The 25,711-nt window shown below is 40.2% G+C and overlaps 2 protein-coding genes across 2 annotated transcripts in view; both read right to left on the reverse strand.

The window, feature by feature from the left end:
* Nucleotides 1–15,781, reverse strand: part of LOC139541102 (uncharacterized) — a 39,833-nt gene extending 24,052 nt beyond the window's left edge. Inside the window, exons 1-2 of the mRNA XM_071345338.1 lie at nucleotides 15,629–15,781; nucleotides 6,406–7,055 (exon numbers count right to left, since the gene is read on the reverse strand). Of these exons, the coding sequence (XP_071201439.1) occupies nucleotides 6,406–7,055; nucleotides 15,629–15,781 (803 nt within the window). The remainder of the gene's footprint in view (nucleotides 1–6,405; nucleotides 7,056–15,628) is intronic.
* A 6,837-nt stretch (nucleotides 15,782–22,618) lies between these two features.
* LOC139566225 (ubiquinol-cytochrome-c reductase complex assembly factor 1-like) overlaps nucleotides 22,619–25,711 on the reverse strand; it is a 64,049-nt gene continuing 60,956 nt past the window's right edge. Inside the window, exon 4 of the mRNA XM_071387264.1 lies at nucleotides 22,619–23,062. Within this exon, the coding sequence (XP_071243365.1) occupies nucleotides 22,928–23,062 (135 nt within the window). The 3' untranslated portion in view covers nucleotides 22,619–22,927. The remainder of the gene's footprint in view (nucleotides 23,063–25,711) is intronic.

Genomic DNA, 25,711 nt, shown 5'->3' on the forward strand with positions numbered 1-25,711 from the left:
TCTCATCTTCCTCCATCTGTTTCTTCTCGTTACTTTCTTTCACCATTGTTCCTTTAACTTTCCTGTCGGACTGTCTATCAGCTTCCCTCTCCCACTTCTAAACTTACCCCAATCTATTCGACATGTCTTGCCTTTCCTGGTCTCCTCAAACTTCTCTGACTTGTTTCTACATTCCGCTAATAAAATTTAACTCGATGTGCCTTTAAATGGAAAATCTGCTACTTTCGTGTGAGAGCGGTATCTGTTCCAAAATATCCCTTCCCCATTTATCTGCCACTATCTTCACTGGTCCAACAGATTGGGCAGGAAAAATGATTCCTTACTGCTTTTGACTCACATTGTGAAAATCTACTATATTAATTTTATTTTACAAAGTATTATTATTTTAGATTTTCTAAAAACTTTATAACCTGCAGGAATATTTTCTATATTTCTTCTCCTCTTTTAGGCCTTAACTAGTCCTCACAAGGTCTAGTTATACATCCGGTACACATAGATTTGGATGTCATCCGCCCCCCAGGGTTCTTGCTATACATCCGGTACACATAGATTTGGATGCTCACGTTCTAAATCGTTCCCACAGGTGCTTGGATGCTAATGTTAATTGGTCTTAACTAGTTCATCCTAGTCGCCATCCGATACACACAGATTAGGATGTTTATGTCAGATGGCAGCTCCCTCGGAACTCCATTGTATTTCCATTTTTTTCTATCTATTTTTTTACAGTTGTTCCAAGAAATGTCAGTCTCACCCTATTTCTCTGTCTCTGTTCAGTACACCGTGACCACCTGCATGACACCCTCCTTCAGATCTTAGGCAGGTCCCTGGCTTCTCCTTCAGTGGAGTGCGGGTTCCCTTAAGCCCTAGTGGCCCTGTGCACCGTTAAAAACCCAGGCCCTCAGGAGCCGTCAGCAGATGGAGTTTGGGATCCCCAAGTTTTTGAACTCACCACTATCGAATACACAGTGGGATATGGGTTATTTTTCACTTCCTAAGGCTTCCACTAGATGTCAACCGTCTTTAGAATGTGGTTTCAGGTTGCTCATGTGAAGGGGGCCGGATGGGAGCTGTTTTACTAAGGGGTCTGCCAACAGCCTCGTTCTCAGTCATGCGCTTTCACTTGAGAGGTTGCTCTCGTTCCAGTGCATTTCTACAGACAATGGAATTCTCCGGTTGGAACAGTATTGAACTTTTATGATAAAAACATCCTAAAGATTGATTCTATACTTAGTTTGACAAGTTTCTTCGACCTGTAATATAACTTTTTGAACGTTTCGTCCGAATGGACCAGATCGCGCTTTTGGATTGTTTACCAAACGCCCTAACAAAAGAAGCTATTGGACATAAATGGACATAAATGGACATTATCGAACAAAACAAGCATTTATTGTGGAACTGCGATTCCTGGGAGTGCATTCTGATGAAGATCATCAAAGGTAAGTGAATATTTATATATGAATAATATGAATAATGTTGACTACCCAACATGGCGGATATTTGTCTGGCTGGTTTGGGCTCTGAGCGCCGTTCTCAGATTATGCTTTTCCGTAAAGTTTTTTTGAAATCTGACACAGCGGTTGCATTAACCTTTCACGAGCCTCTACCCCGGGTCCGGGATCACCCCCCACCCCCCCCACACACTGATTAGCATAGCTAGCATAGCTTCACAAGTAGATAGTAGCATCTAAATATCATTAAATCACAAGTCCAAGACACCAGATGAAAGATACAGATCTTGTGAATAAAGCCACCATTTCAGATTTTTAAAATGTTTTACAGGGAAGACAAAATATGTAAATCTATTAGCTAAACACGTTAGCAAAATACACAATTTCTTTGTCCACCATTTTTTCTCTCCACCAGTAGCTATCACCAATTCGGCTAAACTAAGATATTGATAGCCAATAACCTATAAAAAACCTCATCAGATGACAGTCTGATAACATATTTATGGTATAGGATAGGTTTTGTTAGAAAAAAGTGCATATTTCAGGTAGAAATCACAGTTTACAATTGCACCGACCATCACAACACGACTAGAATTACTATAGAGAGCAACGTGTATGACCAATTTACTCTTAATAAAACATTTCATAAGAATAGACAAAGCATAGCAATGGAAAGACCCAGATCTTGTGATTCCAGACAATATTTCAGATTTTCTAAGCGTTTTACAGCGAAAACACAATAAATCGATAAGTTAGCATACCACATGTGAAAATGTTACCAGAGCATCGATTCAAGCCAAAGAGAGCTATAACGTAATCATCGCCAAAATATATTAATTTTTTCACTAACCTTCTCAGAATTCTTCCGATGACACTCCTGTAACATCATTTTACAACATACATATACAGTTTGTTCGAAAATGTGCATATTTAGCCATACAAAACCGTGGTTACACAATGAAAATACTAGGAAATCAAGCCTCAAAATGTCGGACGTCATCTTTCAGAGTGATCTAGTTTAATTGAAAGCTAATCATATACTTGACTAAAAAATACAGGGTTGACAGGAATCGAAAGACAAATTAGTTCTTAATGCAATCGCTGATTTACATTTCTAAAATTATCCTTACTTTCTTATACAGCGTTCGCCAAGAGAAGCTATAACAAACAAAATGGCGTAATATGCGTTTAAAATATTTCGACAGAACAACGATTTATCATATAAAATATTCCTTACTATGAGGTGATTTTCCATCAGATTCTTGGGCAATGTATCCTTTCTTGGGTCTAATCTTCTTTTGGTCGATAGATGTCCTCTGTCCTTCGAAATATCCACTAACGATCGAACGGGACCCCGAAACGTGCCCAAAGTTTCAGAGTGCACGACAAAGAAATTCCTCAAAATCGCACTAAACGGATATAAATTGCTATAAAACGGTTCAAATTAACTACATTATGATGTTTTTAACAACTATAACGACTAAAAACATGACCGGAGAAATATCACTGTCTAAACAACCATTTGGAAAGAGGCAAGTCCGATGTTCATCTTGCGTAAAACGCGCGAAGGGAAAGAACGGTACTTCCACGTTTTGTTGTTTTATAGTGGCTCTGATTGCGCAATCGACTCCATTCAAAACGTCATGACGTACTGACACCCAGAGGAAGACGTAGGCAGTGTCGGTTTCTCCATAGCATCTACTGGCACCTTAAAACCGATCCCAGATCAGGGGTAAAAATTTCTGAAATCTGACTCCCTGTCAGGAAAAGTGCTGTAGAAGTAGTTCTCTCAGAGACAAAATTCCAACGGCTATAGAAACTAGAAAGTGTTTTCTATCCAATAATAACAATAATATGCATATTGTACGATCAAGAATTGAGCACGAGGCAGTTTAATTTGGAGACCAAAAAATGCTAATGCGGAACAGCACCCCCTATAGTTGCAAGAAGTTAAAGGAGAAGTGGATCTAAAGTTTCATGTATAATAGCTGTATTTTCATCAACATTTATTATGAGTATTTCTGTGAATTCATGTGGCTCTCTGCAATATCACTGCATGTTTTGGAACTACTGAATCTAACACGCCAATGTAAAATAAGATTTTTGGATATAAATATGAACTTTACCGAACAAAACATACATGTATTGTGTAACATGAAGTCCTATGAGTGTCATCTGATGAAGATCATCAAAGCTTAGTGATTAATTTTATCTCTATTTGTGCTTTTTGTGACTCCTCTCTTTGGCGGGAAAAATGGCTGGGTTTATCTGTGACTTGGTGGTGACCTAACATAATCGTTTGTGGAGCTTTCGCTGTAACGTATTTTTGAAATCAGACACTGTGGCTGGATTAATGAGAATTTTATCTTTAAAATGGTGCCTAATACTTGTATGTTTGAGAAATTTGATTTATGAGATTTCTGTTGATTGTATTTGGCGCCCTGCAATTTTTTGCGGAATTCTTAGCGGAACCCCAGTCCTAGACAGGTTAACATCAGTATTCAAAACACTCTTCCTTAATCACGTCTCAGTAATGACCAACACATCTGGATTGGAGCTCTGAACCCACATTTTCAATTGATCCATTTTAGGTAACAAGCTTCTAGTGTTAACATGCAGAAAATCCAGGCTTTTACAAGAGCAGAAATCAGTGAAGCAGATACCATCTACTGTATGTAGTAATACAAACAAGGCACGGCAGAGGACAGGGAGAGCTTTGCAGTGCTGTTTTGTTATAACACTTGGGATACAGTCAGCAAAGATGAGCAGTTGAGCTGGATAGTGCCTTATAACTCAAATTCTCACCTGATGACCTGTTCGTCCTTTCGCTACCTTTCGCTACCTACCTTTCGCTACTCTCTCACTCTCAATCTCTCTATTGCCTGTCTTTGACCCTTGCCATAATCACATGACCAAATACCATTATCATGTGACAGAAATGGCTGGCCTTAACAACGATGGGGTTAGCTTATTAACATGAATTAGATTCTGCTTTTATTAGCTAAGTTATTTATTTACTGGCTGGCAATATAGCTAGCTAGCTGACTACATATTATGACATGTAGAGTGTAGTAAGCTAGCTAGCTATGTAGCCATTCATTCATTTACTTATAGTCCTCTGCACTCTCAAACACAGTAAAATATTATGTCCTCCTGTACTTTTCTCCTCTTTGCCGTTGGCACCTCCATAAAGGGCACTAGCTACTTTTTCAACTAGGAAGTAGGAAAACCTGCAAAATCGTCAGTGTATCAAATACTTGTTCTCCCCACTGTATATATGCTTCTACAGATTGTAAATGAAATATACATTTCTTTGCTAAAATAATTATTATGTTATTGATTGATTGTCTATGGCTTTTCAAATCACCCAGTATTGCTATCTGCAGCATCAGTTCTAGGCAAATGTTGCAATTCTTCAGCCATTCCTGGACCTGTGACCAAAAACAAGCTACATATGGACAATACCAAAATAAATTATATAATGACTCTGCCTCCTCACAGAAAAATCTGCAGAGCTGTGAAGATTTTATCCCCCATATATATAACATTCTATTGGTTGCAAGAATTTTCTATAGTAATTTAAATTGAAAAATTCTAAGTTTTGAATCTGACGTTGTTTTGCGTGTCAATTCATAAACCATGTGCCATGGAATGGGTACATCGGAAATCTCTTCCCAAATATTTTGCAAAATAGTTTATATGGCACAGCTGTCAATTTTTTTGTCCTTAAATGAAATTGGTATATGTTTTAATTTATCACACTTTTCTTTAACCTTTTATGTTCTTTAATGCAGGGCCGACATACAAGTTCCGACATAGTGCGTGCTGCTTAACTGTTACAGTTTATTTCCACATAACACGATATTTGGATAACCTCATTAGCTTCACCTTCAGAAAGCTAGCAAGCAGGCTAGGTGGTGCTAGGTCTCAACAGCCAATCCAGTAGGGGCTGGAAGATATAGTGAGCTTTGATTGGTCAAAAGTGTTGCGATATTGTGGAGTATTTGCATATTTCAATTGATTGATTTCCTTCTATGAACTGTAACTCAGTAAAATCGCTGAAATGGTTGCGTTTATATTTTAGTTCAGTATATTTTACTGTGATTCTAGTGTTTTACTGTTGAAATTGTAGAAAAGTCTTACAGTGTGCTGTAAAACACATTTACTCTATTTTACTGTGCATTCTAAAGTGTCGAACTTACAGAAATGTCTTACAGTGTAGATAGCGGGCTAAACTTTCTAGCAATCTAAAGAAATTTAGCTGTCATGGGCTAATTGAGTGACTAAGAAGAAAACTGCTGATTCTCTACCAAATTTCGAAATTGCACCTTGAGTATACTACTAATTTGACTCTCAACAGTAAGTTGAGACCCGACAGAGCTCCGAAAATTTTTTATGAATAAAACTAGGCATCCGCTTATGTCACATACTGCTTTAATGTCTACATACAAATGCTAAAAAGGTATCACTAAAACCCAGTGTAGACAGGCTAAATTAGGCACATGCTGTACACCGGGTCAGCCATAGTAGTACAGCACCCCTGGAGCAAATTAGGGTTAAGTGCCTTGCTCAAGGGCACATCGATAGATTGTTCACCTTGTGTCACGCCCTGGCCATAGAGAGGCTTTTATTCTCTATTTTGGTTAGGCCAGGGTGTGACTAGGGCATTTTAGTTTCTTTATTTCTATGTTTTCTATTTCTTTGTGTTTGGCCGGGTGTGGTTTTCAATCAGAGGCAGCTGTCTATCGTTGTCTCTGATTGAGAACCATACTTAGGTATCCCTTTTTTCCACCTGTCTTTTTGGGAAGTTTACTTTGTTTAGGGCACATAGCCTTTGAGCTTCTCAGTTTGTTTTTGTAGTGTTTATTGTTTTGTTCGGCGTCATTTTGATTAAATAAACGGAAATGTACGCTCACCACGCTGCACCTTGGTCCTCTCCTTTCAACAACCGTGACACCTTGGCGTAAAAGCACTTCCACAGTTGGTATTCTTTAACTTAAACTTGCTGTACACCTGCTTGGACTTCATCTTGTTGTAGTGGTTGACCTGGTCCAGTTTGCTGTGGCCTAAGGTCATGCCTTTCTGGTCTTGTCGGTTTATCATGGGGGGTGAAGGTAGGGGAATGTACTTGGTCTCCGGGTCTGTCTGGGAACGGTCTGGCACCCCAAAGACTGTGCTGTGTGGAGGAGACCTCTTGAAGATGTAGGTGTCCTTCTCGGTTGGGGGGAGGTAGTCCTTCTTGGTTGGGGGGAGGACGAGGTCAGTGAGCTTATTGAGGAGGGGGTTGGAGGGAGTCCTCTGCTTGGCAGAGAGTTTGTTATCCAGCACTGGAGACTGGGTCTTGGGACTACTGATGAATAGGCTCGACTTGTGGTCGTACAAACCTAGAGCCGGAAACTTGGATGTGGTTCCGCCAATGTTTGGTTGGAGGAACTCCGTGGGGCTGGACTTGGACCACTCTATCCCGACCAAATGGCCGATCCCAGAGGAAGGGTGCTCTGAAACGAGACTGTGATTGGTCTCGTTGGGGGAGCCTCTCATGCCATGGGTGGTCTGATTCTGAGGGGTGGGAGTTAGTGACCCTCCTCTCCTCTCAGGGCTCAGGTGAAAGTAGTAAAATGGTGCCGACAGAGATGGTCAACTCACTTCAGGTCCTATGCAGTAATTAGATTTGTTATGTATTATTTCTTACATTGTTAGCCCAGAAAATCTCAAGTGTTATTACATACAGCCGGGAAGAACTATTGGATATAAAAGCGATGTCAACATACCAACATTATGACCAGGAATACGCCTTTCACGAAGTGGATCCTTTGTTTCCGACCTCCACCCTGAACATGGGATCTTATCCCAGAGGCCAACCCAAAACAACGTGGTCGCTGCAGGAGAGGCAGACGGAGCGGCCTACTGGTCAGACTCAGAAGGCGAGCACACCATCCACCGCTTCCAAGCATATTACTCGCCAATGTCCAATCTCTAGATAACTGATAAGGGAATTTATATGTTTAAAGTAATGACTAAAGGATTCCACCCTGAAATCATATAATTGTATGAAATGTGTTAGTAGTCATAATTCCATAATATGTGTGACTAGACCATTGTGTTGCTGTGTAGTGGTGTGAGAGTTGAGAGAACAAAGGACAACAGGAAAGAGGCTCCTTCCAAGGTCCCTTTTATCTGGGGAGGGAAAGAACGGCGAGAAACTGCCAAGGCTGTTAGAAAAGTGATAAAACTGTGTGTGTGTGTGTGTGTGTGTGTGTGTGTGTGTGTGTGTGTGTGTGTGTGTGTGTGTGTGTGTGTGTGTGTGTGTGTGTGTGTGTGTGTGTGTGTGTGTGTGTGTGTGTGTGTGTGTGTGTGTGTGTGTGTGTGTGTGTGTGTGTGTGTGCGCGCGGCGTAGAGGGGGTTATAAAGACTGGTTGACTTTAGAACGTTCTCGTGAATAAAGAACCAACCTTTTGCAGAAGCTGAGTCGTTGCCTAATTATTATTAAACCCAGGGTCTTACAAACCTCGGGGATTGGTCAAAGCTTAAATAATTGTTTAGTTATCATTTGTGATTTAAAATTATCATGACAACTTGGTCCTTCGAGCTGGATCTCAATACCTGTTTTACCTGTCTTCCCATGTGAGTGCCGAAAACTGTGCACGGGCGGATCAGAGATCCGTAGATTAACTTCTACTTGCACAGCATCCCGGATCCGGGAGCACCCCCCACAGTAAAAAAGCTGACTAGCATAGCCTAGCATAGCGTCACAAGTAAATACTAGCATCTAAATATCATTAAATCACAAGTCCAAGACACCAGATGAAAGATACACATCTTGTGAATCCAGCCATCATTTCTGATTTTTAAAATGTTTTACAGGGAAGACACAATATGTAAATCTATTAGCTAACCACGATAGCAAAAGACACAACTTTTTTTCCCCACCATTTTTTTCCTGCATGGGTAGCTATCACAATTTCGACCAAATAAAGATATATATAGCCACTAACCAAGAAACAACTTCATAAGATGACAGTCTGATAACATATTTATTGTATAGCATATGTTTTTTTAGAAAAATGTGCATATTTCAGGTATAAATCACAGTTCTACATTGCAGCTGCAATCTGAAATAGTGCCGAAGCTGCCAGAATAATTACAGAGACCAACGTCAAATACCTAATTACTCATCTTAAAACATTTCTGAAAAATACACAGCGTACAGCAAATGAAAGCCCAACATCTTGTGAATCCAGCCAATGTCAGATTTTTTAAGTGTTTTACAGCGAAAACACAATATAGCATTATATTAGCTTACCACAATAGCCAGAAACACAAGCAATTTACCAGCAGCACAGGTTAGCGATCGTAACAATACAGCAAAAGATATATAATTTTTGACTAACCTTGATATACTTCGTCAGATGACAGTCCTGTAACATCATATTACACAATGCATATAGGTTTTGTTCGAAAATGTGCATATTTAGCAGCACAAATCGTGGTTATACAATGTGATCAGTGGCAACAGGTCATGCATTCTGGCCGGCGCCATCTTGGAAAGGCACCTAATCTAATCGATAAATAATCGTAAACTTGACTAAAAAATACAGGTTGGACAGCAAATGAAAGATGCATTAGTTATTAATGCAACCGCTGAGTTAGATTCTAAAAATTAACGTTACTAGACATACAGTGTGCGTTACAGCCAGACTAGTGCCGCAATAATGGCGGACAAATCCGTTTACATTTTTCCACATAAATACGGAATAACATCATAAATAGCTCTTACTTTCGGACGAGCTTCCATCAGAATCTTGGGCAAGGTGTCCTTTGTCCAAAAGAATCGTTGCTTGGTTGTAAAACGTCGTCTTCAACTTCGGAATTAGCAGCTAACAATAGCTGTGTGGCCACAACATGCCCAAATCCTCAAAACGCAATACTAAGGAAATTCCGAAAATAGCAATATACTCGCATAAACTGATATAACTCGGTTTAAAATAACTTCGTTATGATGTTTCTGACACCTATATCGAATTAAATTACAGACGGATATATCTAAGGCCGATAACTGAGCGTTTCAAAATGCCATCCTGAGGTCTTGCTTTGCCTAATGACGAATGTCGAAAAGAGAGCTCCCTTCGTTCCTTGGCCTTTTATAATGTCTGAGAACTACGTAGAAACTCCATTCCACTTCTCATTGGTTACTGACATCCAGGGGAAGGCGGGTGCAGTTCATGTCGACCCATAGGATACATACAGAGCTTTAAACTGATCTGAGAACAGAGCCTCGTTTTCAGACCTTCGCAGTTCCTGTCATGGATTTCGCTGCAGAAAGAGTTCTGGTTCACCCACAGACATAATTCAAACGGTTTTAGAAACTAGAGATTGTTTTCTATCCAATAGAAAACAATAGAAATCCAATAGAAATTACTATCCAATAGTAATAATAATATGCATATTGTACGAGCAAGAATTGAGTATGAGGCAGTTTAATTTGGAGACGATATTTTCCAAAGTGGAAACAGCACCCCCTAGATTGAGAAAAGGTTAAAGACCTGGCCCCATTCTGAGGGTTCTTTACAGGCCGGTGGCGAACTGGTACACGACAGAAACGGTGACGAGGTCCAAGCAAATTGAATCTCAGCTGCAAGGATAAGGTCAGTAATCTTTATTCAGTAGTTTGGCGTTAAATTCTAAACTTACTAAAATTGACTTCATTGTTCAAGATAAATGTGAGGGAGGATTTTAGCTGTAAAACTAACAGTATTGATTTGTATCGTCCATATAATTTAATGTAGAGAAAGTTTAAATACAAAAGTATCTATGTTAGTGTTGGTGACACTGGGTAACAGATCGGGGAAACAAGGGGACGGGTCCAAAATGATTTGTGGTAGTTAACCTGTCTAGGAACCCCTCGCCAACAGCCAGTGAAAGTGCAGGGCGCCAAATTCAATCAACAGAAATCTCAAAATTCAAATTTCTCAAACATACAAGTATTAGACACCATTTTAAAGATAAAATTATCGTTAATCCAACCACAGTGTCCGATTTCAAAAAGGCTTTACGGCGAAAGCAGAACATATGATAATGTTAGGTCAGCAACTAGTCACAGAAAAACACAGCCATTTTTCCAGCAAAAGAGAGGAGTCACAAAAAGCAGAAATAGAGATAAGATTAATCACTAACCTTTGATGATCTTCATCAGATGACACTCATAGGACTTCGTGTTACACAATACATGTATGTTTTGTTCGATAAAGTTCATATTTATATCCAAAAATCTTAGTTTACATTGGCGCGTTATGTTCAGTAATGTTTTGCCTCCAAAACATCCGGTGATTTTGCAGAGAGCCACATCAATTTACAGAAATACTCATAATAAACATTGATAAAAGATGCAAGTGTTATACATGGAACTTTAGAAAAAACTTCTCCTTAATGCAACTGCTGTGTCAGATTTCAAGAAAACTTTACGGGAAAAGCACACCATGCAATAATCTGAGTACGGCGCTCAGACACAAAAACAAGCCATACAGGCACCCACCATGTTGTGGAGTCAACAGAAGTCATAAATAGCATTATAAATATTCACTTACCTTTGATGATCTTCATCAGAATGCACTCCCAGGAATCCCAGTTCCACAATAAATGCTTGTTTTGTTCGATAAAGTCCATAATTTATGTCCAAATACCTCCTTTTTGTTCGTGCGTTTAGTTCAAAAATCCAAATTCATGACGCACAGGCCAGACGAAAAGTAAAAAAATTCCATTACAGTTCGTAGCAACATTTCAAACGATGTATAGAATCAATCTTTAGGATGTTTTTAACATAAATCTTCAATAATGTTTCAACCGGAGAATTCCTTAGAATTCTTTAGAAATGCAATGTCTTTAGAAATGCAATGGAATGCAGCTACCTCTCACGGGAGCACGCCTGAATGAGCTCATGGCCTTCTGGCAGACCCCTTACTCAATCATTCTCTCCTCCTTTACAGTAGAAGACTGAAACAAGGTTCCAAAGACTGTTGACATCTAGTGGAAGCCTTAGGAAGTGCAATCGGACCAAATTTCCACTGTATCTTGGATAGGCAAAGAGTTGAAAAACTACAAACCTCAGATTTCCCACTTCCTCAGGTTTTTGCCTGCCATATGAGTTCTGTTATACTCTCAGACATCATTCAAACAGTTTTAGAAACTTCGGAGTGTTTTCTATCCAAATATATTAATAATATGCATATTCTAGCTTTTAGGACTGAGTAACAGGCAATTTACTCTGGGCACCTTATTCATCCAAGCTACTCAATACTGCCCCCCAGCCATAAGAAGTTAAATGCTTCTCAAAGATGCCATCTGGTGGTCAAACTTGCACTAACTAGCATTAATGGCAACAATTAAATAACGTGCCATAGAATTCTGCTGCAGCCCTCAAGGTGTGCTGCAGTATGACGCAACTTTTACAGGAAGAACCACTGTAGGCCACTAGCTTTGGGATACATTTAATCTGGATCAAAGATAGAGCGATAAATGCAGTGGTTATTCAGCTGTTATAACGGTTAAATAGTGAAAATTACAAAATTTCCCCCGATGCTATCATGATAACGTTTTCCTTATTAACCATTTATCAGTAAAAACTGCTTACAGACAACCATCAAAGTCTGCTCTCTATTTAATGGGATCATAGCTACCCAGCCTTGCCTGACACAACAAACACTTGCAGTACAAGGTGACCTTCATCCTAGAGGACCTGTCCCATCCACTCTCCAAAGAGTTCGACCTATTGGCTTCTGGAAGCCGGTACAAGGTACCAAGGCTCAAGTTTGGGACAGCACAAAGCACTTAGTAATGGGATGTTTACCTAATGACTAAAATTCAAATTGTGTTTGCCTGAGTCACCGTACTAAGAAATTCAGAGTGTCACCCAATGTTGGTGGATAGACAATGTCCAGAGCAGGGCTAGCATTTAGCAGAAGCAGCAATATATTAATTCTCAGTTCCAGCTTATCTTTTGTATTTTATTAGGATCACCATTAGCTGTTGCTGAAGCAGCAGCTATTCTTCCTGGGATCCACAAAATTGCTTTACATTTACTGGTCATGAACAGATAAATAAATGGTATGTATTTTCCCAAGACACAAGGGTACAGTCCTTACCTGTATGACCCAGCAATGACTTCCTCACAGCCTATAATCATAAACTTTTCCTGGTCCTGCCCGGTGAACTTTTTCACACTTTCAGTGCAATACGTATCTCCACACACTCTGCGTATTCTCATGTTCTGAAAAGGCAATGAAAACGAACGATTTAGTGGTGTCACGCCCTGACCATAGTTTGCTTTGTATGTTACTATGTTTTGTTTGGTCAGGGTGTGATCTGAGTGGCCATTCTATGTTGTTTGTCTAGTTTGTCTATTTCTATGTGTTTGGTCTGATATGGTTCTCAATCAGAGGGAGATGTTAGTCGTTGTCTCTGATTGGGAACCATATTTAGGTAGCCTGTTTTGTATTGTGGGTTGTGGGTGATTGTTCCTGTTTCTTTTTGTATGTCACCATACGGGACTGTTGCGTTTTCGTTCGTTTGTCCGTTTATTGTTTTGTAAGTTTATTCAGTGTTATTCGTTAATTAAAAGTAACTATGTATTCCCATCACGCTGCGCATTGGTCCTCCGATCCTTCTTACTACTCCTCCTCCTCGTGGAAATAATAACACCAATAAGATTAACAACATCTTATTGGTGTAACAAAGTCTGTCTATATGAAATTATGTAAATGTTGCAAACATTCATTTTCATCTTTAAGTCTATCATGTTTTTAAGTCTATTATGATGTCCTGTCTCTTATAGTTGTCTCAGTTTTCACACAGTTTCCATACTGCACATTTTATATTGAATGCATGCACATGCACATGCACACACACACAAACACAATGAAAGATAAAGAGAGACAGACATACAGATACAAGTCCTGTTTATACCTTGTGCTGATATGGGTCCTTTGTCCTGATCTTGTCTACATTCTGATTGGGCCCACTTTCCAGAAATGTGTCTACACGGTTTTAAAATGTGGATGTTATCCATCAACTTTGTCTGCATTGTGACCAGATTTCCTGATCCCTTCCTCTATGCAAATAATTTCAAAGCTATTCTTTCAAAATAATATTGATTAAGACACATATTGATGAAATCAGTCAATAGTGCCACCTGCCAGTGATTTTAGAGGGCGGAATAATGATGATTCAAATGGTTTCTCTGTCCAGATCTGTCTACACTTGTAAGATATGCAGACACAATGCGTATCTGACTACCTCCGGAGGTGGGCAGGATGATCAGATCACAATGTGTCTTTTGATGTCTAAACCTGTTTAAAAATATGGGATCAATCAGAATTTTGACAAGATCAGGACAAGTTCGAACCAGGTATAAATGGGGCTAGAGAGAGAAGGAGAGCGTGAGTGGGTGAGAGTGAGGGGGAGAGAGTGAGAGAGTGAGAGAGAGAGACAGAGACAGAGACAGAGAGACAGAGAGAGAAATACACAGTACATTCTATTCAGAAAACCATCCATCAACACCATCAGGAAAATGTATGTACAGTGTAAAACATTTCCTGTAAAATGTACAGTAACTTACTGGCAGCAAATTGGCCAGTAAATTACTGTAATTCATTTTACAGTACAGCTACTGTAATCTATTTGACATTACCAAGTCAGAAACTGTAATCAAATGCACAGTACTAATTACTGCATTATGACTTCAATTACCCAGTGATATCCTACCCAGTGTTCTTTACTCATTTAGTGGGCGCTCTTGTCCTTAGCAACTTACAGTCAGTGCGTTCAACCAAGGTTGATTAAAAAAAAACACATATCACAGTCATTGCAAGTAAAAGGTTTCTGTAACTGTTAGTGAAAATATAATTGTAGTTAAGTTGGTCTTCAAAATAATTGTAATTACAACAAGATATATTATGATATATCTATAATTATCTCTGGATAGTGCCAATACATTTCAGAGATGTTCATGGTAACTTAATGACAGTTTACTGTAAATAACGATAATGTCAAAGCAATTAAACACAGTCCAATACTGTAAAACTGACGAATAAACTGTAAGAAAATTATATTTTACAGTAATAATAAGGGATTGGAGCAAGAAGGTTGGCTGTATATATAGGATTCCTACAGTTTTTTTTGTATATTACAGCTTATAATGAATACTATATGTTTTATATCACTTGCACTTTTAGAGGCCTAAAGAAAGGCTTCCAAACATGGACTCAGTTAAATATTCAACCATTAAAAGGTTTAAGACCTGCGGCCAATCTGATATGTCCCCTATATATATTTAATTAGGGCGGCAGGTAGCTTAGTGGTTAGAGCGTTGGGCCAGTAACCAAAAGGTTGCTGGATCGAATCCTGAGCTGACACGGTAAAAATCTGTTGTTCTGCCCCTGAACAAGGCAGTTAACCCACTGTTCCTAGGCCGTCATTAAAAATAAGAATTTGTTCTTAACTGACTTGCATAGTAAACATTTTTTTTTTATTCTGATCTGTCCCCTACATAAATTCAATTGTTAAGGAACCACTTCCACATATCAGTTAAATTCATACAGCATTCTTATTAACAGGTGCAATAAATAGAGCATCTTAAAATACACACCTCAAAACATGTTAATGAGTCAGAAACAACAATATTTCAAAATATTTTTGGTGCTCTGAATTACAGTAAATTACTGGCAGCAATTGGCCAGTAAATTACTGTATAATTACAGTACAAGGTTTGTAGGATTCCTAAAATACAGTATATGCTGTGGGGGTACAGCATTCTAACTCACGGGTGCAACAAATATAGCCTTTTACAAGGCATGTTTTAAAATATGTAAATGAGCCAGAGACTCTTTCCCCACAAACAACATTTTCCCAAACACATTTACTGTGGTTTACTGTGCATTCTTACAGTGTGCGCCACACGTGTCAAACTCATTCCACGGAGGGCCAAGTGTCTGTGGGTTTTCGCTCCTCCCTTGTACTTGATTGATTAATTAAGGTCACTAATTAGTAAGGCACTCCCCACACCTGGTTGTCTAGGGTTTAACTGAAAAGAAAAACCAAAAACCTGCAGACACTAGGCCCTCCATGGCGTTTGACACCCTTGGTGTAAGCCAACCAGCTGAACCCATGCACCCACCAACATGACTTACACCCAGGTGAGAGTTCAGGATGTCCAGGGCTGCACACGTGTCAACAAAGTAGTTGAGATTCTTCTCGTCCAGGAGAATGTACACAGGGACCTTGCGTTTGTTCGAGGCCTCCATCAAGTCACATAGCAGATCAACATCTGTGAAGAGGTCCATGACCAATGCTATGACCTGCACGCACAAGGAAAAGTTGACAGCAGGGTGCGATGCTGTTATTTTCAGTTTGTTCACTTTATTTATATCCCTATAATAATTGTTGTTCATCACATATGTATTTTGTATGTTTATATGTACCAGCCAGGTATGAACAATAAATACAAATCATTATCACCTTTATTCACTAAGTACATTTATATTTACTTTGTAAAATGGTGCTATAAAATGGTGCTAAGATCATCAAGAGCACCATTTTGGCTAGGATCAATAGCACCATTTTCAATAGCTCATTGGGAAATTTTGACAGCTAGGTGTAATAGTGCTCTTGTGCAGGAGAATAGGAATATGCACCCCCCCTTTTTAGCCTATTGAAAGAAAGAGTAATTTGTCCCTTGATGAGCACAATATAATGCTCTCCTAATGAGCTTAACATTTAGGGCATTACAACACTTTGCTTCATAAGGCATTATAGTCATAGATGATTAAGAGCCGTTTATAGCACCTATGTTGTGCATTATAATGCATTATGCAGAGTGGGCTCATTAGGCGTTATAAATGTGCTTATAATGCATTATGAAGAGGGTATTCATAGAAAATGTTAACAATCGTATCTAACACAGGCCTGTATGGCTTTTTGCCAAGGCAAACATGAGCTGCAGTCCTGTGTGCCTCTGTAAAGACTGTTGTAAAACTTCTTGCTATGTCACTAGGCTACCTTTTCTCACAAGGCTACACATAAAACAGGCTTCAATGAATGTATGAAACTTAGAGGACCTTAAGAAACAAACAAAATAATAGCCTAGGCGTATTGGCTACTGTCCGTATGGTGATGCCTCTTGCTCCAAAACAAAATGTGTATGCCCCCCCCATTTCCTTTCAATTAATGTGACTAGTGACTACACACTGATTTTCCAGATAAGATTGTAAAACATGCATACATGGGCATGTTTAGACATGACGTCAAATAGTTCAACTGTTGGTCAGCAAAATAGGCCATAACTCTAACAATGCCACAGGAGTGGATAGAGGTCGGAAAATAACCCGTGCCTTTTAGGGACCATATTAGTCATTGGCCGTTTAAATGATGGGTCAATTTTTTAAATATATTTAATTCAATGACTTTATTTATTAATGACCGTATGAGGTCTTTCACGTTGTGAGTCTTGTCCCTTCGGAAATAGATCTGTGTTTCTGAGGGTCCGTATCGTTGGGAGTTTTCTAGCCATCCTAGTTCCAGAATAAGTGGCTCCTCGTCGTAGACACTGTGGCTGGATTAACAAGAATTTTATTTTTTAAAATGGTGTAAAATACTTGTATGCTTGAGGAATTTTAATTATGAGATTTTTGTTGTTTTGAATTTGGCGCCCTGCACTTTCACTGGCTGTTGGCGAGGTGGGACGCTACTGTCCCACATATCCCAGAGAGGTTTTAAAAGGGTGGGGGACCTGAAGTCAGAGATTGCTGAGTTTTTGCAAATGAAAGGAAAATATGTGGATTTCCCTCTGCTGCAAGATAAAGAACGGTTGGCTGATTTTGCCTTCACCGTGGACATCATGGCCCTCATGAATTGACTGAATTCCAAACTACAAGGGAAGGCCCTTTTTGCACATCAGATGTACAGCCTTGTCAAAGCCTTCAAGGGAAAATTACTCCTCCTGATCCGCCAAGTAGAAGCCAACAATCTCAACCACCTTCCGACACTACTGGTCTGTTCCCTATCACTGCTGCGTGCTTTGAACGTGACTTTTCTCATTGTTTTGAGGATTTCAAAGTGTTGGAAAATGACATGCTGTTGGTTTCCTCTCCTTTCACCTTCAATGTGGATAACGCTCTCACTGACCTGCATCTTGAGCTTATCGATCTTCAGTCTGATGCAGTGATTGGAGAACTATTCAAAACAATGTCACTGATGAAGTTCCATGCATCTCTCAATGAACAAAACTTTCCAAAGATTAGGAGTCATGCTCAGAAGATGTTTGTACTGTTTGGTTCAACCTATGTATGTGAACAAACATTTTCAGTGATGAAATATAACAAGTCAAGGTACAGATTATCTCTTACTGACTCTCAGCAATCCTGCGCATAGCGACGTCAGAAACTATACCCGACTTCACTGCTCTAGTCAATGCCCATCAGACTTCACTCCTCACACTGATTGAGTAGTTTAAATGTAATGCTGAGCTCTCTTTCGTGTGTTTTTGTGCATACCCTTTACCTTGAGTTCTGTCCGTGGTGCTGAATGCACAGTGTACTTTACCCTGCGTCTAGTTCATTGCATGTTTAATAAAAGGAGAACATGGATGTGGTTTATTTCTGTGCAGGTTAAAAAGTAAAATGAGTAGCATATCTGGATGTGATTTACAGTAGATATCTGTCAATACAGTAATACACATGTATAATCCTGTAATATAATTCTCAAAAATATATTCTAATGTGGCCCCTCCATGGAAAATAATTGCCCAGGTCTGATCTAGAAGGTGGAGACAGTTTAGATGCATCAAACCTGGGACCGAGAAACTGAAAAACAGCTTTATTTCCAGGCCATCAGCCTGTTAGTCACCACTAGCTGGCCTCCGCCCAGTATCCTACCCTGAATTTAGTTACTGTTACTAGCCGGCTACCACCCGGTATTCTACCCTAAACCTTAGAGACTGCTGTCCTATGTACATAGTCATTGAACACTGGTCACTTTAATAATGTTTACATTCTGTTTTACCCACGTCATACTGTACGCATATACTGTATTCTAGCCAAGGCTCATCCTATATAACTTCTGCTGTAAACATCTTTTCTATTCATATACTGTCAATAATGTCTATAACCACCATCATACAGTATACTGTACATACACTGACTATATAAAACACTAGGACACTTTCCTAAAATTTAGTTGCACCCCCTTTTGCCCTCAGAATAGTCTCAATTCATCGGGGCAGGGATTTTGCAAGATGTCGAAAGGATTCCACGGGGATTCTGGCCCATGTTGACTCCAATGCTTCCCACAGTTGGCTGGATGTCCTTTGGGTGGTGGACCATTCTTGATACAGTACACACTGGAAACTGTGGAGCGTGAAAAACCCAGCAGTGTTGCAGTTGACACTCCTGGCACCTACTAATATACCCCATTCAAAGGCACTTAAATCTTTAGTCTTTTGCCCATTCACCCTCTGAATGGCACATATACACAATCCATGTCTCAATTGTTTCAAGGCTTAAAAATCCTTCTTTAACCTTACTCCTACCCTTCACCTGAACTGTTTGAAGTGGATTTAACAGGTGACATCATTAAGTATTCATAGCTTTCACCTGGATTCACCTGTTATGTCTATGTCTTGGAAAGAGCAGGTGTTGATAAAGTTTTGTACACTCAGTGTATATATTTATATTCCATACTCTGACATTACTTGTTCTGATATTTCTTAATTATTTTAGTTTTCTGTTTGGATTTGTGTGTATTGTTTTGCATTGTTAGGTATTACTGCACTTTTGGAGCTAAAAACATAAGCATTTCGCTGCACCTGCGATAACATCTGCAAAATATGTGTACGCAACCAATAACATTTGATTTGACCTCAACTTTTTTTTTTGGCTGATCACTTAAAAATCACAATCAATGATACACAGCAGGATAACCTTGCTGAGTTTGAGTGGGCATAATATATTCTCAGAACTACAAAATCTGACTTTACTAAATTGGTCATATGGAAAACATAATAATAAATGGTCTCCATATTCTTCTTGCCAGCCTTATTTATTAAGGTGTACATAAATATCTCACCAAGACTAATATGCCCCCACCCATTATTCTAGTGAAAAAAAACACTGGAAGTTGGAGAACTGCCATAGTGTTGTTGATCTACCCAGAGAAATCTGACACCTTTGTAACCTTCTCAGGTTTTGGAACCTCTCAGGTATTATGAAGAGCATGTGACCCGATTTGAGCTAGTTCCAGCAAACGCTCAGCTAAAGTGATATAAGTCAAGGATGCCCCACATAGCATAAGGCCAATACCTTCCATCAAGTTTATCTGTATTCAGAGGACACTTAAGTATGCCATTGCCCCACCTGTTGACCAAGCTACAGTTGAAGTCGCAATTTTACATACACTTAGGATGGAGTCATTAAAAGTCGTTTTTCAACCACTCCACAAATTTCTTGTTAACAAACTATAGTTTTGGCAAGTCGGTTAGGACATCTACTTTGTGCACGACACAAGTAAATCTTCCAACAATTGTTTATAATTCACTGTATCACAATTCCAGTGGGTCAGAAGTTTACATACACAAAGTTGACTGTGCATTTAAACAGCTTGGAAAATTCCAGAAAATGATGTCATGGCTTTAGAAGCTTCTGATAGGCTAATTGACATAATTTGAGTCAATTGGAGGTGTACCTGTGGATGTATTTTAAGGCCTACGTTCAAACTCAGTGCCTCTTTGCTTGAAATCATGGGAAAATCAAGTCAGCCAAGACCTCAGAAAAAAATTGTATACCTCCACAAGTCTGGTTCATCCTTGGGAGCAATTTCCAAACGCCTGAAGGGACCACGTTCATCTGTACAAACAATGGTACATAAGTATAAACAGCATGGAACCACGCAGCCGTCATACCGCTCAGGAAGGAGACGCATTCTGTCTCCTAGAGATGAACGTATTTTGGTGCAAAAAGTGCAAATCAATCCCAGAACAACAGCAAAGGACCTTGTGAAGATGCTGGAGGAAACAGGTACAAAAGTATCTATATCCACAGTAAAACGAGTTCTATATCGACATAACCTGAAAGGCCGCTGAGCAAGGAAGAAGCCACTGCTCCAAAACCGCCATAAAAAGCCAGACTATGGTTTGCACATGGGGACAAAGATTGTACGTTTTGGAGAAATGTCCTCTGGTCTGATGAAACAGAAATAGAACTGTTTGGCCATAATAACCATCGTTATGATTGGAGGAAAAAGGGGGAGGTTTGCAAGCCAAAGAACACCATCCCAACCGTGAAGCACGGGGGTGGCAGCATCATCTTGTGGTGCACTTCACCAAATAGATGGCAACATGAGGATGGAAAATTATGTGGATATATTGAAGCAACATCTCAAGACATCAGTCAGGAAGTTAAAGCTTGGTCGCAAATGGGTCTTCAAAATGGACAATGACCCCAAGCCTACTTCCAAAGTTGTGGCAAAATGGCTTAAGGACAACAAAGTCAAGGTATTGGAGTGGCCATCACAAAGCCCTGACCTCAATCCTATAGAGAAATTGTGTGCAGAACTGAAAAAGCGTGTGCGAGCAAGGAGGCCTACAAACCTGACTCAGTTACACCAGCTCTGTCAGGAGGAATGGGCAAAAATTCACCCAACTTATTGTGGGAAGCTTGTGGAAGGCTACCTGAAACATTTGATCAAAGTTCAACAATTTAAAGGCAATGCTACCAAATACTAATTGAGTGTATGTAAACTTCTGACCCACTGGGAATGTGATGAAAAAACATTAAAGCTGAAGAAAATCATTCTCTCCTTTTATTCTGTCATTTCACATTCTTAAAATAAAGTGGTGATCCTAACTGACCTAAGACAGGGAATTTTTACTAGGATTAAATGTCAGGAATTGTGAAAAACTGAGTTTAAATGTATTTGGCAAAGGTGTATGTAAACTTACGACTTCATCAGTATTTATATTGTATTTATTTATTTAAATCGTAGGCCCCCGTCCCCGCAGGAGGCCTTTTGCCTTTTGGTAAGCCGTCATTGTAAATACGAATTTGTTCTTAACTAACTTGCCTAGTTAAATTAAGGTTAAATCAAATCAAAATATTATCCAGATACTGACTGTTAGTTGATTCAGCTGCGGGATCGGGGCACCACCAGTATAGACCTTGCTCAGGAATGGCAATAGGCAGGTGTGAGTGCATCTGCACCTACAGTGAGGCGAAGACTTTTGGAGGATGGCCTGGTGTCAAGAAGGGCAGCAAAGACGCCACTTCTCTCCAGGAAAAACATCAGGGACAGACTGATATTCTGCAAAGGGTACAGGGATTGGACTGCTGAGGACTGGGGTAAAGTGATTTTCTCTGATGAATCCCCTTTCCGATTGTTTGGGGCATCCAGAAAAAAGCTTGTCCGGAGAAGACAAGGTGAGCGCTACCATCAGTCCTGGGTCATGCCAAAAGTAAAGCATCCCGAGACCATTCATGTGTGGGGTTGCTTCTCAGCCAAGGGAGTGGGCAATTTTGCCTAAGAACACACCCATGAATAAAGAATGGTACCAACACATCCTCCGAGAGCAACTTCTCCCAAACATCCAGGAACAGTTTGGTGACAAACAATGCCTTTTGCAGCATGATGGAGCACCTTGCCAAAAGGCAAAAGTGATAACTAAGTGGCTCGGGGAACAAAACATCGATATTTTGGGTCCATGGTCAGGAAACTCCCCAGACCTTAATTATGCAAGAATGGGCAGTCAGGATGTGGCCCAGAAGTTAATTGACGCATGCCAGGGCAGATTGCAGAGGTCTTGAAAAAGAAGGGTCAACACTGCAAATATTGACTCTTTGCAGCAACTTCATGTTATTGTCAATAAAAGCCTTTGACACTTATGAAATGTTTGTAATTATACTTCAGTATTCATAGTAACATCTGACAAAAATATCTAAAGATACTGAAGCAGCAAACTTTGTGGAAATTAATATTTGTGTCATTCTCAAAACTTTTGGCCACGACTGTAGACCGTAACACCGCCTCCGTTGGCATTTCTGTCTTTTCGGTAGATGTTATAACCATATATTGCTAACACTGTATCAAAGGTATTATCTAAGTGAGTTTCAGAGATAGACAGAATATGAATGTCATCTGTTACAAGCAAGTTATTGACTTGACTGTTTATTAGGCTACATATGTTAATATAGGCTATTTGTAGCACTTTTCTGGGTTGTTTGATTGTTTTTAATGCTTTACTGGGAAGCTTATCAGAGGTAGACTTACTCATGTTATTTACATTTGACATATATTGTTGGGGTGAAGAGAGAAAGAGGGTGTGTGTGTGTGTAGATCAAGTGTGAGAGTCCCTGATTGGCTATCCTGCCTATAGTACAGTGTGTTCAGAAACAGAGGAATATAGGTAGATAACAAGGCGGAGCAGGGTGGTAGGGATGGGCATCTCAGAGCCCAGCGTCATTGTAGGTGGAGCTGGGGACCTTTAGGATGCTCTGTGCATTCTCCTCCAGGAGGGGACGCCACTTTACCTCCCCTGTCAGTAACAGGTCCTCCCCGTCCAGAGTATCGATGAACTGCATCTGTGTGGAACAAGCAGACACATAAAGAAAGTACCATTAAGACTGGTCTATTACAGAGGAAGCAAATGATGCTTCATATTTTTCTTATGTGAAGGGGCATACCTAGTGAGTTGTACAACTGAATGGCTTCAAATGAAATGTGTCTTCCACATTTAACCCAACCCCTCTGAATCAGAGAGGTGCTGGAGGCTGCCTTAATTAATCAACATCCAAGTCTTCAGCACCTGGGGAACAGTGTGTTAACTGCCTTGCTCAGGGTCAGAACAACAGATTTTTACCTTGTCAGCTCGGGGATTTGATCCAGCAATCTTTAGGTTACTGGCCCAACGCTCGGACCACTAGGCTACCACTATGTACTGAATAGTCAATGATAAGTGTGTAGAACATTGACAAAAGCAACCTACTAAACACAGTATTTTTCTTAACATGGTATTTTGTGTTGTTCAAAAGCTCAACAACAGCTCTATTACAGAGTTAGCCACCAGAGTGCAGTTATTATAGCTTACACTGGGGACAGTGCAGTGACCATGGTCACGCTACAGTTTGGGAGGCTGCATAGAGATGGATTTATTTCTTAATATGGCAAGGCGAGTTCACCTCGACCCGGTGTCTTAATTAAACCAGTGGCCTGAGCTCATGGAAGGAGCATTTGATGAAAGTAATTAGCGTGAGTAATAATGCCTTGACGGTGCCAGAGCAGCGCGTGACCACTGTACGTGACTTCATCGCAGGGGCTTGCAATTTCCTCTCCTATAGTGTGTCATCAGGCACGGCCAGGTTTTATGTGCTGCACCTGTGATGAAACAGTTCTGGCCCCCTTGACCCCCGCCTTCTTCCAAGAGCTCGACTATGCTCTTGCAATCCCTGCGAGCTCAGAGAAACAGTATCCCATTTGTTTTTCTCTTGAAAAGTCCCCCCTTGTCTCATAAATTCTTGGTGATGCTTGTAATGTGCGCTTGCAGCTGGCTGGAACCTGTGGCAGGGCCATGTCTCAGTGTGCAGTGATGGAGGACACCTTTAATGGAAGCAGGCAGGAGAGTGGGGCAGGCCTTGGACTACGTACACACCAGTAACACACAACAGGGGGTGCCAGTGGAGTGGCCCAGTCACACGTTCCCCAAAGCCACTTTCATTCGTTTTTGTACTAACGTCACAGTTTCACTGTTGCAGCACTGGCTTGGGTCGAGAAAACGGTGAAACACTTGATTGAGTTTGACCGTAAATCCGCCACCTTTAACAGCTATTGCCCAAGCTTGATGCAAGATACTGTGTGCCGGGGAACAGGGAAGGATCAAGAACCTGACTAGCAGACTGATGCATTGTAGCTCGTTTCCCCAATGTGTGCTGCCTTTTGGTTTGTAGGGGGCTATAGATGATAGAGAGAGCAAGCAGTGAGGAGCGCATTCTTAGAGAACATATGGCCCTTGCGGACGCAGCCTGCAGGTGTTTCTCCAAGCAGGCGTGTTTTCAACCACAGAGGGCAGGAAAATATATAGAGGGGGCTTCAATGGTAGCTGTGGCAGAGCCCAAGGGGGCGGGAAGGGAGAGGAGGGTGGGACTGGGTGACTAGCTACTCTCCTCTTATCACTCTAATAACAGGGATGTTGCATAGAGTATGGCCTGAAAAAATGGCAGTGAGAGTCACAATGAGCCAATCTAATATGGAGCCCAACGGCTGACCGTGAGGTGCGCAGTGTTGCAGTGACAAACCAACTAAACCAGTCAAAAGCACCATTCTCCAGCACCTAACCAAGAGCGTGAGAGAGACTATTAAGGCTGTAAGGACACACAAGAATGCAATGTTTAAGTATAGTCGCTTCAAACTTTTGGGCTGCTGACATCTAAAATAATTTGGTTCAAAGCTTGCGTTACACCGCTCAGCTATTCTGGTTCTAAAAATCTTAAGTGTGTAACTAAAAGAACTAGGTGCTCGAGGGTAGAATTTGAAAAAAATTGTTCACAACAAATATGACCCAGGACTGACCTGTTTGAGAGGACACCCTAGAGCAGCTTTGCACTCCTTTATTTAGTATTTATTTTATTTAACCTTAGTCTATTGTTCAGCAATTAGCCCCTCGTTCCTCGCCTTCTTCCACGCGTCATCATTCTGCGCCTGAGTTGCTCGCTAGTGGAAGTGCTGGCAGGATATGGCAGCACCTTCGGTTGTGCATCAAGAATTCTGCATACAGTATCAAGTTTGTATGAAGGTGTGGTTATTCAAAGGCAAATTGTTCTATGCTATGGAGGTACATTTGTGTCTTTTTGTCGAGAGCAAAACTTTTTATTTTCAATAAAAAATAATTCTTCTGAAAGCTACTTTTTTCAGACACAGCGGACACCTACGAAGAAGGACTGTGTGATGATGGCATCTCAGGTAAGCAGCACTGGGCGCTCTTCCATCCACCTTTTACATACTTTTACATAATTCGACTTTTTCAGTTGAATTAATCTAACTTTCTTTCATGGCAACTCATAAGCAGGCCATGTGCTATTTGTTTCAAAGTCAATACAGTATATAATCATATTTCATGACAGTGTAACGGTTACCTTTTGTTTTACAAGCTTCAAGTGGTATTTATGTCTAATAATTACATTAGCTTCTGTTTGTCCTCATGTGTCTGTTTTTCAGCATAAATTACTCTGTAGCAA

This window comes from Salvelinus alpinus, chromosome 2 (assembly GCF_045679555.1).
Source record: "Salvelinus alpinus chromosome 2, SLU_Salpinus.1, whole genome shotgun sequence".
NCBI lineage: Eukaryota > Metazoa > Chordata > Actinopteri > Salmoniformes > Salmonidae > Salvelinus > Salvelinus alpinus.